The following is a 15183-nucleotide window of genomic DNA, read 5'->3' on the forward strand; positions in this document are numbered from 1 at the left end:
ACCTGGAATTTTAGGAAAGCTGATTTCAACAAATTAAGGGAACAGCTTAAATGTGTAGATTGGGACAGAGTCATGGTAACTGGGGATACCGAACATAAATGGGGTAAGTTTAAGGATATACTACTAGAGTCCTGTAAAAAACGTATACCCTCTGGTAATAAAATGTCCAGGAATAAAAAGAAACCACTATGGATAAATAAGACTGTACAAAGTATAATAAAACAAAAACAAAGGGCGTTTAAAATCTTAAAGGCTGAGAATACAGAAATAGCATTGCAGGAGTATAAAGATATCAATAGGCAATGCAAAAAAGAAATCAAACAAGCAAAACTAGCTACTGAAACAAAAATCGCCAATGACATTAAAATAAATCCCAAAATCTTTTATAAATACATTAATGCCAAAAGGAAAACAAAGGATAGTATCGGACCCTTAAAATATAATAACAAGTTAGTTATAGAGGACAAACAAAAGACTGAGTTATTAAATAGGCATTTCTCATCTGTATTCACCAAGGAACTGACTGTACCAGGGATCATTCAACAAGTGAAAAATCAAAGTCCACCACCCGATATAATTAATTTAACACAAGATGAAGTACGCCTACGTCTGAGTAAATTAAACATTGACAAATCCCCAGGGCCAGATGGCATTCATCCACGAATATTGAGGGAATTGAGCTCCGTAATCGACAGACCGCTGTATCTCATCTTTTTAGACTCACTTGTAACAGGGTTGGTGCCTCAGGATTGGAGGATTGCTGATGTGGTACCGATATTTAAGAAAGGTAAGAGGGTAGATCCAGGCAACTACCGTCCAGTAAGCCTGACATCAGTAGTATGCAAAGTTTTTGAGGGCATTTTAAGGGATGACATGCAAAAATATATTGCAGAAAATAATATGATAACTGACAAACAGCATGGATTCATGAAAGATAAGTCGTGTCTAACCAACCTGTTGGGGTTCTATGAGGGGGTAAGTTCAAACCTGGATATTGGTAATGCAGCTGATGTGATTTATTTGGACTTTGCAAAGGCATTTGATACTGTACCACATAATAGCCTTATACTAAAGCTCCAGAAGCAAGGACTAGGGGACACAATATGCAACTGGGTAAGGAATTGGCTAAAAGATAGGAAACAAAGAGTAGTCATAAATGGTACATTCTCTAAATGGGCTATAGTCAGCAGTGGGGTGCCGCAGGGATCTGGGCTTGGACCGATTCTTTTTACTCTCTTTATTAATGACCTTGTGGATGGGATTGATAGTACAGTGTCAGTCTTTGCCGATGACACCAAACTATGTAGGATATTAAAAACTGACCTGGATAGTACAATATTACAAAAAGATCTGGATAAGATGTCAGAATGGGCAGATACTTGGCAAATGAGATTTAATGTTGATAAATGTAAAGTAATGCACCTAGGACGGAGTAATCCTATAGCTGCGTATACATTAAATGGAAGTAAACTCGGGACTACAGAACAGGAGAAGGACTTGGGTATTCTCATTACAAATAAGCTGAGCAGCAGCACTCAATGTCAAGCAGCAGCTGCAAAAGCAAACAAGATTTTAGGGTGTATAAAAAGAGAGATTAGATCCCGCGATCCCAACGTATTGTTACCCCTCTATAAATCACTTGTAAGGCCACATCTGGAATACGGGATCCAGTTTTGGGCTCCACATTTTAAAAAGGACATTCAGAAGTTAGTCAGTTCAAAGGCGGGCAACTAGACTATTACAAGGAATGGAAGGCCTCCCATATGATGGCAGGTTGAAAAAGTTAGATATGTTTAGCTTAGAAAAAAGACGTCTCAGAGGAGATCTCATTTATATGTATAAATACATGTGTGGTCAATATAAAGGACTGGCACATGACTTATTTCTTCCGAAAACAATACTAAGGACCAGGGGGCACTCACTGCGAGTGGAAGAAAAGCGATTCCGACACCTAAATAGGAAAGGGTTCTTTACAGTTAGAGCGGTCAGACTGTGGAATACACTACCACAAGAGGTAGTAATGGCAGATACTATAACAGCTTTTAAAAAAGGGCTGGATGATTTCCTCAGTACACAAAACATTGTTGGTTATAAATGACTTAGTGACTAAATGTAGAACTGGTGGAGGAAGGTTGAACTAGATGGACCTAGGTCTTTTTTCAACCTAAGTAACTATGTAACTATGTAACTATGACCTTCTGTAAAAGGAAAAATATACCAGCTCACCCGCTTGGAGTTCCTGAGAATTCTGGCCGGGGCACGGACATCAGCAGGACCCACTGAAGTGTGAATATCTAGAAAGGAATTCCAGCATCCAGGTTCCAGATTATTTTAAAACGAATTTTCTTTATTCCAAAATTTTTTAAAAGGTCATTCCATAATAATGATAAAATCAAGTGTCAATTTCAAACAGGTACGCGTTTCGGAGGGTTACCTCCTTAGTCTGAGACAACACCATTGAAGTGAAAATCTCTTAAGAAGGTCAGAGGGGAGGGGAAAATCACAGCGAAATGACATCATATGTATAAAAAACACGACTGAATAAGTAGTAAATTAAGTAAATAAGTAGATTTTGTGTAAAATTTCTGGAATATGGCGGTGGTCGTATATACTATAACATTTTTAGTACAGACTTTATATACAAAGTAATCAGACATACTGACCTTCTGTATATAACTACTTTATGACATTGAAACTGCGTACCTGTACGGCCCAGAATATTGACACCCCTCAAATAGACGGAATGTGTAAAGTGGTATGAAGCCTGAAGCCATTTCTTAGTCAGATAATGAAGCTTTTCCATTGTAAGATGCGTTTCTTAAAAGCAAATTATTTCAGGCAGGACAAAACATTGAATACGGATTATGTATGTCTCTCAGCTGCCTCATTTACATCAATAAACTTGGCTTTCTGCTTCTGCACTTGAATGGAATAATCCGGAAAGATTGATATTTTGGACACATTTATAGTGAGGACACTTGGTTGTATGAGAATAATGTCCCTGTCTCTCTAGTGCAAAATTGTTGCTAAAATGGGGTGTGGCGGATGCCCAAGAGGAAGGGAATGGGTTGGCACTCTGCGCGCACGCTCCACTGCATTCAAGGGAGTAAGGCGAGCTTTACACGTTGCGACATCGCTACCGATATATCGTCGGGGTCACATCGTTAATGACGCACATCTGGCACCGGTAGCAACATCGCAACATGTAAATCCTAGGTGCGACGATGAACGAGCGCAAAAGCGTAAAAAATCGCTGATCTTTGTCACGTCGTTCATTTCCATAATGTCGTTACTGCTGCAGATACGATGTTGTTTGTCGTTCCTGCAGCACCACACATCGTTGTGTGTGAAACTGCAGGAACGACAAACATCTCCTTACCTGTGTCCACCAGCAATGCGGAAGGAAGGAGGTGGGCGGGATGTTATGTGCCGCTCATCTCCACCCCTCCTCTTTTATTGGCCGGCCGCTTAGTGACGTCACTGTGACTCCGAACGCACCTCCCCCTTGAAGGAGAGATTGTTCGGCGGTCACAGCAACGTCGCCGACCAGGTATGTGCGTGTGAAGCTGCCGTAGCAATTATGTTCGCTACGGCAGCAAGTGCCAGATATCGCATGTACGACGGTGGCGGGTGCTATCGTTCTCGACATCACTAGCAATTGCTAGCGATGTCACAGCATGTAAATGAAACACCCACGCCGGGGCTTGCAGGGCTCGCACGGCTGTGAGTGGCCCGACCCGGCTTCCGTGACCCCCGGCGGGTTTCAATAAAAAGGAAAGACCGACCGTCAGTCCGGTGTTACAGGGGGGATGGAAGGAGGGTAACGGAGTTCCTGGGGAGCTTGCCATCGCTCTCCCCCAGGAAACGGTACAGGACGGGGACGGGGGATGCTTGCAGCGCCACCCGTGGTCTGCGGCCAGGTGTTCAACTGCCACTGCGCAGTCTCTCTCCGGGGCAGGTGTTACGGGCAGCCGGATGGAATCGCTCCCCACGGGTGGAGCGGGGTGGCCCCGGGAGGTTTATGAGACCCAGGGCAACAGTCCTCAGGGACACCGGGGGCACAGTGCGGCGGTATTACTCACAGCAGTCACGGTGTGCGGTTCCAGTTGTTCTTTATTTAAAGTCCGTTTCACATCGCACCCGGGTGCTGGTCCTCGCCGCCTGTAGCCTTTTGGTCGGTCCCGGGCAGGTAGGAGGAAGGGGTGTCCGGTGAGGTGTTCTGGGGGTCTCTCCCTTTCGGTGCGTTAGTGCCGTCCCCGTGGCATAGAGCATCTTGGGAACGCGCCACCTCTCTGTCTCTCTCATCCCCGGTAGCGGACCTAACACAACCGCCACCGGGTACAACTTTCTCCAGGGAACCCCAGTCCTCAACTCCATTCCCCTCCTCTAGGTGTTATCAGCCCTGGTCTCGTGGCATCTCCTCAACAGGAGCTGTTCTCTGTACGTCTGCACTCCTCTGCAGCCTCTGACGTTCTGCCAAACTTTCTGTGTGTTCTGCACTAAACTCACTCCTATTCAGGCCCCCCTCCCCTTGGTTGTCATGGGGAACCTGCCTGTGTCCAGCCACCTGCTCATTAACAAGACAGGATGAGTCATGGACTCAAAACTTCATGCTGCAAAAGCTATTAACTCCTTCCTGCCAGTGTGATGTGAGTGTGTGTTGTGGGGACTCTTCTTCCTCCTGCCCGGGAAAAATGGGGTAACATTTAATACCCTGTAACGACCCGTTTACAGGGGCGTTACACTCCTCAAGACCAAAAACGCAACACTCTGGGGTTGCGACAACAAACAACACCGCAAAAAAAAAAAACAACTTTTCATAGATAAACAAATTAACACGTCCCTTTTACCGGGACCCAATAAAGGATAGGAAGAGGCAGGAGGAAAAAGAAGAAGAAAGAGAAGAAAAGCATGGAAAAAGAAACATTTGCATATAAAAAAAAACATTTAAACTTTCTGGAACAGGCCTCCTTAGGACGCTCCAGGGCCCTCCAGGTACCCAGGTTTAGGGGGAAAAACTCGGTAGTCCAAATTCCGGTACGGGCTGCGGTGCCGGGCTCACCCCTCCGGCCACCACTCGCCAAAGCTCGCACCCGGGCAGTCCATATCATCTCCCCATCTTCTCCTGGGCCTGGGGAGGCAGGGTTCCTGGCTCCTAGCAATGTCCAACAATTGGGCTGGCATGGATTTTCACGCCCCGCTGCAGCCCCACCCACGAAGGGCGGGCAAGTCCAGTCCTTGTTGGTACGCATGGCGCCCATCCCATTCTCAATGGACGCCACTGTACAGTCCAAGTCCATTTATCGCATACCCGCAGCCGCAGGCACCAAAATAAATGTTAGACAATCCAATATTGCAGATGGTGTACACAATGCACGCATCACCCGGCGTTGCCGGGTCTTGTCTTGACCCTGCTCGCAGCGCCAAGTTGAAACGCCCACGCCGGGGCTTGCAGGGCTTGCACGGTCACCGGGCCGGTGGTATTCGGGGTCAGGCTGTGAGTGGCCCGACCCGTCTTCCGTGACCCCCGGCGGGTTTCAATAAAAGGAAAGTCCGACCGTCAGTCCGGTGTTACAGGGGGATGGAAGGAGGGTAACGGGGTTCCTGGGGAGCTTGCCATCGCTCTCCCCCAGGAAACAGTACAGGACGGGGACGGGGGATGCTTGCAGCGCCACCCGTGTTCTGCGGCCAGGTGTTCAGCTGCCGCTGCGCAGTCTCTCTCCGGGGCAGGTGTTACGGGCAGCCGGATAGAATCGCTCCCCACGGGTGGAGCGGGGTGGCCCCGGGAGGTTTATGAGACCCAGGGCAATAGTCCTCAGGGACACCGGGGGCACTGTGCGGCGGTATTACTCACAGCAGTCACGGTGTGCGGTTCCAGTTGTTCTTTATTTAAAGTCCATTTCACATCGCACCTGGGTGCTGGTCCTCGCCGCCTGTAGCCTTTGGTCGGTCCCGGGCAGGTAGGAGGAAGGGGTGTCCGGTGAGGTGTTCTGGGGGTCTCTCCCTTTCGGTGCGTTAGTGCCGTCCCCGTGGCATAGAGCATCTTGGGAACTCGCCGCCTCTCTGTCTCTCTCATCCCCGGTAGCGGACCTAACACAACCGCCACCAGGTACAACTTTCTACAGGGAACCCCAGTCCTCAGCTCCATTCCCCTCCTCTAGGTGTTATCAGCCCTGGTGTCGTGGCATCTCCTCAACAGGAGCTGTTCTCTGGACGTCTGCAGCCTCTGACGTTCTGCCAAACTTTCTGTGTGTTCTGCACTAAACTCACTCCTATTCAGGCCCCCCTCCCACCTGCTCATTAACAAGACAGGATGAGTCATGGACTCAAAACATCATGCTGCAAAAGCTATTAACTCCTTCCTGCCAGTGTGATGTGAGTGTGTGTTGTGGGGACTCTTCTTCCTCCTGCCCGGGAAAAATGGGGTAATATTTAATACCCTGTAACGACCCGTTTATAGGGGCGTTACATAAAGCCCGCCTAAGGGTCCCGGATTAAATTTTTGACTGCAGACAGTTTTTTAAAAAAAAAAAAAAATTCAGTGGGAGAGAGGCCCTCAATTTTCTCAGGACCCCAGTTATCCTCAAATTATTACGTCTTGACCTGTTATCTACATATTTACACTTCATCTGCTTTGGCCAGAAGTGTAGATATTTGTTGCGCCATTTGGTTACTCATTTTATACCAGATAGCAGATCTTCAATCTTGATTACTCTGCCCTCCACCTCCTGTTCTGTCCTTCACTTTTTGTAAGTTATGATGGATACCTGATATATGGTCCTTGAGACTGCTTATTTGCAGGGTCAGGGCAGAGAGAGGCACTAATAATGCAGCATTATCATGCTACACACAAATCACCAGTTTCTGGGCCTCCGCCCTTGCAAACTGCTTCAGCCTAGCAACCTCGTCTTTCCTTCTAGTCTTTCTGACCTCCTCCACTTCCCGCATACCAGATGCGGCTGCCCCATCTTCAGTTTGGAGACTTGCATCCCCATCCATCTTTTTACAATGAGGAGATCTCCTGGTGTAGCAGCCCGTTCAGGGTGGGGACAGTGTATTTTTGTTGTATTTCACTGGTCTTAGAATGTGGAACTGGCTAGATGCAGAGACTCCGGTGGCTGCTTCCTCTCACATGCTGCGTTAGGCCACGCTGGTATGTCCAGGTGATTATACGTGTGCAGGGGTTGTGCCCACACAGTCACCACCCGGCAGCTGAGGTCCTGCTGCTGAAGAAAGGCCAGACAGTATATGTATCTCTGCCTGTCATCATAGTGAGAGGATCTGTCGGGGGTTTGATCTGTGACATTTTTAAAACATTTACATGAAAACTCAGATGTAAGCGTTCAGTGTAGCGCTCAGGATAAAAGTGAATCCAGCTTTAGAAGTGATCCAACATTTTATGTACTTCAAAATGCCAATAATGTACAATCACATGTGGGATATTGTCACGTTCATGATACATTGTGTAACAAATCATGGGGCCATTTATACTTATTTCCCCTTGTGGAAATGTAAAATCCGAGGCTAAAACAATAATCAATAATTTAATTTATAAAAATGTATTTTTTTGCTGTCCAATATTAAAAAAAATAAAAATCAGTGACACACCTGTTGTGTTAATATGCTTAGGGCCCCCAGATGAATTCATTGAGGGGTGTATTGTGTAAAATAGTAATTTATGTGGGAGTCTGTTATTTTGGCACCTCAGGGGCTATGCCAATGTGACATGGCACCCGCTACCCATTCCAGCAAAATCTGAAATATAATATGGCACTTTTTCCTTTCTGAGATATGTACTGTGGCTGAAAAGTAGTTTACGACCACATAAGGATGATTCACGTACTCGGAAGAAGATGGTCCCTGCAGTCTATTGTGCAATTTCTTTTGTTATCCCTGTTAAAATGAGAAACTTGGGCTAAAGCAACAGTTTCATAGTACAAAATGTAATTTTCACAGCCCAATATTAAAAATTTGTATGAAGCGCGTATAAATTCAAGATGGTCATCACTCCCATACATGAACTTATTGGGAGGTGTAGTTTCAAAACTGGGGTCACTTGTTGGGTTTTCTGCTGTTTTTAGCACTTCAGGGGCTCTGCAAATGCAACATAGTGTCCACAATCTGTTCCAGAAAAAATTGAGGAAGCTGAAAACAACTTCTTCCCGTGAAGCCTAAGAACATAAAACAAGTCGCTGCTGCTCCTTAAAATCTTACAAAATTACCAAATTGTCCCTCCAGTGAAGAAAGAGACAAACTCTAGTGCCTCCTATTGGAAGTAGCAATCCTAAAAGTCAAAAGTGGCTTTTTAAACAAGCCTTTTTTATAAGACTTAAGGCCCTGTCACACACAGAGATAAATCTGTGAAAGTTCTGTGGTTGCAGTGAAATTGTGGACAATCAGTGCCAGATTTGTGGCTGTGTACAAATGGAACAATATGTCCATGATTTCACTGCAACCACAGATCTGCCAAAGATTTATCTCTGTGTGTGACAGGGCCTTTAGGATTTAATGCCAGATCAGAATACCAATTTGCAGACACGGTGTTTCGGGGTGATTGCCCCTCGTCAGTGCAAAGTGTGGGTATCTGATTTGGCTTATGAGAAGCTATATGCGGACCACGGGGAAGACTATTCTCCTTATGGAGACCTGACAAACCAACCTGACTGCCAGTGGGGGGACTTATAGCTGCAATGCCCCTCTGGGAATTATTCAAATTGTCCCTTCAGTGAAGAAGGAGACAAACTCTAGCGCCACCTATTGGAAGTAGCAGAATTACCAGAAAGTGTAGTTCCTGATTATCCCCATTTTCCCGCACTTTGCTTTTTTTTTTAAGTTATATTCTTCAATAAATTATTTTGTAAAGTGAATGGTGTCATGCAAAACAACAACTTGTCACCGTAAAAAAAAATATAACAGCGCTATTGCCGTTTTGTTCACAGGAAAATAAAAAATTGTCTCTTGCAAAAGGTGGGGAAAGAAACTGAAAACTATAAAATATAACGTATCCTTAAAGGGTTAATATCTGAGCAGGTTTTATGGGACTGTATTTTGAATATATTGTACAGGTAGCAGGCTCACTGCCACTAATATATGTAATGTGAGTTTGCATACAGTTCACAGTCTGCATAATGGGGTTACTCAGTCTTTGAGATAGCACAGGAACTCACTTCCATATAAAGTTTAGCAGGTTTATTCAGAATATAGCAAACAGCTCCTCAAACATAACATGAGCTTCTTTCGGCTTTATAGGCAAAATAAACAAACCCAGTTTTTCCAGTCCATTTAACTGTGGGCTCACTCACAGTGATCACGCTGATCCCGGTCAGGATTAGTCCACGGATTCCAAGTCCGCTATCCTCAGGAAATTTAGCCATCTTCCCACACACGTCTCCATAAGGTTCCTTCATGGAAGCCTGGTAGCTTCCTTACAATGACTCCTGTCAGTCTCACAAACTCTGCCATGTGTCAAACAACAGACTCCATTTAATCTCTCATGTGACCTGACAGACACATGTCAAACACATATGGGTGGAGTATTTAGGTGGCCAGACCCACCCATCTCTCCAGCCACCTGTGATCCTGGGTCCTGTGAACACTTCAGCAAAAGATGTGGCGCTACAAGTGCCAGAACAAACCTCCAGGTTAATACCACTTTCGTGGTACATACCGCCCACTTACAATGGCTCAGTGCAAGTGTTTTTGTGTCGCCCCAGGGCTATGGGGTACTTGGTCCCGGACTGTATATGTACAGGGGTGCTGTGTCACGGTTGTATAACGGCCGTTGCCTGGTTCTGTGACCCTAGGGGTCGCTGGTCCCTTTTGTTCCAGTGCCGGTGTGGTAACCTGGTGGCTTCTTTCCCCGGCACCTCTCACTGTTTGGTGGAACCCCATGGCTTGGAATGTCTGGGGGTCCCCTACTGTCTGTCGTCAGTCTCTGGTCCGTATGCAGGTATTTGTCAGGTAGCCTGAAGCGTTCGCCTGACATAAGGCCCTGTGCCCCGTTGGTGCTCTGGTACCAGGGGTACCTGGCTGTACCTTCCCTGGCAACCACTCTCCTGCGCTACTTAGGTCATTGCTACACAACCCCCTCTGGAGACACGTCCGTCCCTTTCAACTGTCATTACTGAACTCCGTGTTACTCTGTCTTTTGTCCCCTCCCACCTGGTTGTCATCTAGTGGACTGGACTGGCTCCACCCCTGGTTGGCCATTCATTGGGTCCCGGACTATTCAGTCACCCATGATGGAGAGAGTGAAACTGGGGATGTTTATGTGTTTTTATGTTACCGGCACTGGTCCTCCAGGTCCCTGGTGGTAGGTCCTGCATCTATGTCAGACTGCAGTACCTTGTGGTGCCCTGATGGGTTCAGGTGCGCTACATTCCCCCTTGGTTAAACTCAGCACGTCCTCGGGCTGCAAAAACAGTAACACAGGTTAACATTTTTACTTTTCATGATTAAAACATTCTTCCCACACAGAGGAGGCATTTGCTTAAACGTAGCTAACTGGAGTACCCCTTCCATCAACCACCACCCAAAGGTCCTGGTCCCCAAAACCTCTAGGAGGAATGTCACCGGTTTCCATGGTGACCGGGTCTCAGCCGACACTATCGCAGACCCTCCCTGCGACCTTTTTCTCTCCATATTGGTGGTGTTAATGAGGGTCCTTTATGGCAAGGTTGTACGCTGGTGGTAGGCACAACTGGTGCAACTATTTACACTGCGAGAGTTCGGGTCATTTTCAGTCCAATGACCAGTGGTCCATTTTTATCAAACGCTGTTCAGTATTGTGCAGTATTATTAGTCAAACATTTTTAACTGAAGGTAACGAAAACTGGGTAACCTGGTTCAGCTACCACAATGCAGGTGCACTTGAAAATGGGGCAAGAGTGGAGGAAGCAGGGACTGGCAGTATTGCAATCTTCTGCACATCCAAGGCATATCAGCCCCGCTTCCCATGATCTCGGAAAGGTGACTGTCGGGATGTCCTTTCTGGAAATAGTCTTGCACATCCCGGTGGGAGACAAATGCCCCATCATGTAACCCTGGCTCGGAGATGAAGCCCCATCCCGTTTTGGCTCAAACCTGGTATCAGAAACCGCGGGCCACCCAGCTGGCTCGGCGCAGGCTCTGTTTTTCTTGGAGGTTGCGGGCGTCTACCTGCTTTCTTTGGGTCACCCGCTCCCTTTGCTCCCAAGCCAGCTGACGGATCGTAGCTTGGCATGCTTTGTGGACCTCCTTATCCACTACAGCTCGCTGACCAACTATAGCCACGCCCCGAGCCAATTCGAAGATTGGACCCACCGGATCTGAACAGTCCACTGCCGGATTCCCGTCTGCGGGGAAGCATTCAGCCTGATCACCGGCAACTCTGCTAGCAGTTGTCGGTTCTTCCAGGGCTGCATCCGGTGTCACGGCCTGGTCCAGTCTGGCCGTTTACGGAGGCGGTGAGGCCTGGTCTGGTCTGACCGTGGACGAGGGTGGTGCAGCCTGGTCTGGTCTGGCCGTGGATGGAGGCGCTGCGGCCTTGTCTGGTCTGGCCGGGGATGGCATGGGTTCAACTGCCGAGGACACTGGTGAGGCCAGGGAGGTTTCTGCTCCTACCTGCTCCTGGCACCACTCCTCGCGCAAGGCCCGGTTCTCTTGGGCCCGTACTACCGCCACCATCTTCTGCATATCCGCTCTCCGTTCTGCAGTCTGCTGGAGGAACTGTGCCCGCATTCGGATACACAGGAGCTCCAGTTCCTCCTCCAGCCAGGTAGCAGTCCCCACGCTGAGACAACCGGGTGTTCTGTCCCCTGGAGCAGCCATGTTATCACTCCTCTCCTCTGGAACTTTTCTGCAGCAGGGTTCCAGTGTCCCTGCATCATTTTCGTTTTACATGGTTCAGGCCTTCCCAGGGGGCGGAATCTCCTTTTGCGCCCTTTTCACCACAGTGATGGCGCAGTTACTTTCTCACATAAAAATGGCGACAGTTGCACAAATCACAAAAATAGTCCATAAGGCGCACGTCACCCGGTTTTAACGGGTTCAGTCCATATTTTGTTTCTGACACCAGGAAAAAGCCTGGTTCGCCCCAGGGCTATGGGGTACTCAGTCCCGGTCCGTATATGTACGGGGGTGCTGTGTCACGGTTGTGTAACGGCCGTTGCCCGGTTCTGTGACCCTGGGGGTCGCTTTTTAAAAAGGGTATATACAGGGTAGATTAAAGAGTTTATATCGTGACGCCACTTGCGGGTTACGGTTAGGATGGTGGAATCCCCACTTCAGTCTTTTACCACTGGGGCTGATGGTGATGGCAGCCTGGATGGTAGGCCCTCTTCAAGTAGGGCCGGGCCCCAGGGAGTGGATGATGGAATCCGGCACAGAAAGAACAGCTGGTTTCGACCCCTGGTTCCTTTTGTTCCACTGCCGGTGTGGTAACCTGGTGTCTTCTTTCCCTGGCACCTATCACTGTTTGGTGGAACCCCGTCACTTGGAGCATCTGTCTGCAGTCTCTGGTCCATACGGCGGGCAGTGTGAACCCTGTAGGGTCGGTGTTCTGTTCCGGTCCCTGGCTCTCTTTACTGCTGGTGCCCTCGGATTCTTGGGTCAGTGAGGTCCTTGATGGTCACCTCACTGTGCAGGTATTTGTCAGGTAGCCTGAAGTGTTCGCCTGACCTAAGGCCCTGTGCCTCGTCGGTGCTCTGGTACCTGGCTGTACCCTCCCTGGCAACCACTCTCCTGCGCCACCTACATGACCCCGTCTGGAGACACGTCTGTCCCCTTCAACTTTTACCACCGGACTCCGTGTTACTCTCTGTCTTTTGTCCCCTCCCAATTGGTTGTTGTCTAGTGGACTGGACTGGCTCCACCCCTGGGTGGCCATCCATTGGGTCCTGGAGTAGTCAGTCACCCATGATGGGGAGAGGGAAACTGGGGATGTTTGTGTTTTGATGTTACCGGCACTGGTCTTCCAGGTCCCTGGGGGTAGGTCCTGCATCTACGTCAGGATGCAGTACCTTGTAGTGCCCTGATAGGTTCAGGGCCGCTACATTTTCTTTCACATTTTCTATATTATTGATTACAGTTTTTGGACTCATCGATTTTAAAACCCTCTCTGAATGGGCCACAGTATAATTAATATTACTATGTGAGGACTCTTTTGCTGATCTATGGCTGCAGAAATCACGAATATTACGTGTGGACCTTTTTTTTCTCACCAGCTTTTGTTAGCTTATATATTTAATGTGTAGTCCAAGACATCAGCTCTCCTTCCAATATGGGCCATAGATGCCAAAAGGTTAGACACCCCAGCTGTAGACTCAGATTAGATTTCTGTATGTTTAAGCGCTTAGGACATATTTTAATTCTATGTTTTGTTACTTTGTACTTTAGATTTTACTTTAAGTGCTAAATATTTTTACATAAACACTTTCTCCAGTTGTTTGTTGTCCTATAGATGTTATATGATAATTGAATTTGGTCAGTTTTGATTTTTGTAAGTTGATCATTGAGTCTCCTTTGAATATTTCACTAAATATAGATTTTATTGTCACCACTGTCTTCATCAGTTCATAATTTAATTTTTACAATTTGTATAGACATGTTATACAGTTTATAAATGTTATAATTAATATTACTTCAAAGGTGTGTTATTGAAAAATAATATATTTAGTTTTATTCTTGGCAGATGACTGTACCTGCAGATCAGAGTCACATCTGATATTTGCAGATTTTACAGCAAATGATCATGTCGGTGCTTACGAAGAACATGACCGTTTCCAATTCCCACATATATCTCCAGCCCTCCGCCTCCACAGTAAAGATTTATCATCTGATTCTTTTCAACAGCTCTTATCTCTGGACTCATTGCAGACTGTTAAGCAAAACAAAACTAACAGAATGGATGGTGAACTTCAGAGAGTACACACAACAAAGAAGCTATATTCATGTTCAAAATGTCCGAAATGTTTTACATTTAAATCAAATCTGATTGCACATCTGAGAATTCACACAGGTGAAAAGCCATTTTCATGTTTAGAATGTGGGAAATGTTTTACAAAAAAATCACATGTTGTTACACACGAAAAAATTCATACAGGTGATAAACCATTTTCATGTTCAGAATGTGGAAAACATTTTATAGAAAAATCAAGTCTTGTTAAACATCAGAGAATTCACACAGGGGAGAAGCCATATTTATGTTTAGAATGTGGGAAATGTTTTACAGTGAAAGATCAGCTTGTTAGACATCAGAGAACACACACAGGTGAGAAGCCATTTTCATGCTCAGAATGTGGGAAATGTTTTACAGAGAAACTATGTCTTCTTAGACATCAGAAAATACACACAGGGGAGAAACAATTTTCATGTTCAGAATGTGGAAAATGTTTTCAACAGAAAAGACAACTTGTTAGCCATCTGAGAACTCACACAGGGGAGAAGCCATTTTCATGCTTAGAATGTGGGAAATGTTTTAGAGAGAAAGTATATCTTGTTAGACATCAGAGAACACATACAGTAGAGAAGCAATTTTCATGTTCAGAATGTGGAAAATATTTTAAACAGAAAAGACAACTTGTTAGCCATCTGAGAACTCACACAGGGGAGAAGCCATTTTCATGCGCAGAATGTGGGAAATGTTTTATAGATAAAGCATGTCTTGTTGCACATCAGAGAACACATACAGTGGAGAAACAATTTTCATGTCCAGAATGTGGAAAATGTTTTAAACAGAAAAGACATCTTGTTTGCCATTTAAGAACTCACACAAGTGAGAAGCCATTTTCATGCTCAGAATGTGGGAAATGTTTTAAAGAGAAAGCATCTCTTGTTACACATCAAAGACTTCACACAGGGGTAAATCTATTTTCATGTTCAGAATGTGGAAAGTGTTTTACAAAGAAATCATATCTGCTTGCACATCAGATAACTCACACAAGGAAAAAGCCATATTCGTGTTAAACGTGCAAATTTCTTTTGCCCAAATATCAAATCCTATTATACATCACAAAATTCACAAAGGGAAGTAGCCTTTTTCTTTTTAAAACCATTTTGTCAATGGTACAAGAAAAAAAATACAAGTTATAGTCTACGAGAGAAGGGAATGTAATTTACAATCTAACTGCTTAATAGTCAATGTATGCAACTACTAATAAATATATTTTCTTGAAAAATAAACAGGAGCTACTGTTCATGTCAATG

The 15183-nt window shown here is 45.9% G+C and overlaps 1 protein-coding gene across 1 annotated transcript in view; it reads left to right on the forward strand.

The window, feature by feature from the left end:
* Positions 1–15183, forward strand: part of LOC142311984 (uncharacterized) — a 39282-nt gene extending 24099 nt beyond the window's left edge. The window contains exon 8 of the mRNA XM_075350858.1: positions 13670–15183. Within this exon, the coding sequence (XP_075206973.1) occupies positions 13670–14943 (1274 nt within the window). The 3' untranslated portion in view covers positions 14944–15183. The remainder of the gene's footprint in view (positions 1–13669) is intronic.

This window comes from Anomaloglossus baeobatrachus, chromosome 5 (genome assembly GCF_048569485.1).
Source record: "Anomaloglossus baeobatrachus isolate aAnoBae1 chromosome 5, aAnoBae1.hap1, whole genome shotgun sequence".
In the NCBI taxonomy this organism is placed as follows: domain Eukaryota; kingdom Metazoa; phylum Chordata; class Amphibia; order Anura; family Aromobatidae; genus Anomaloglossus; species Anomaloglossus baeobatrachus.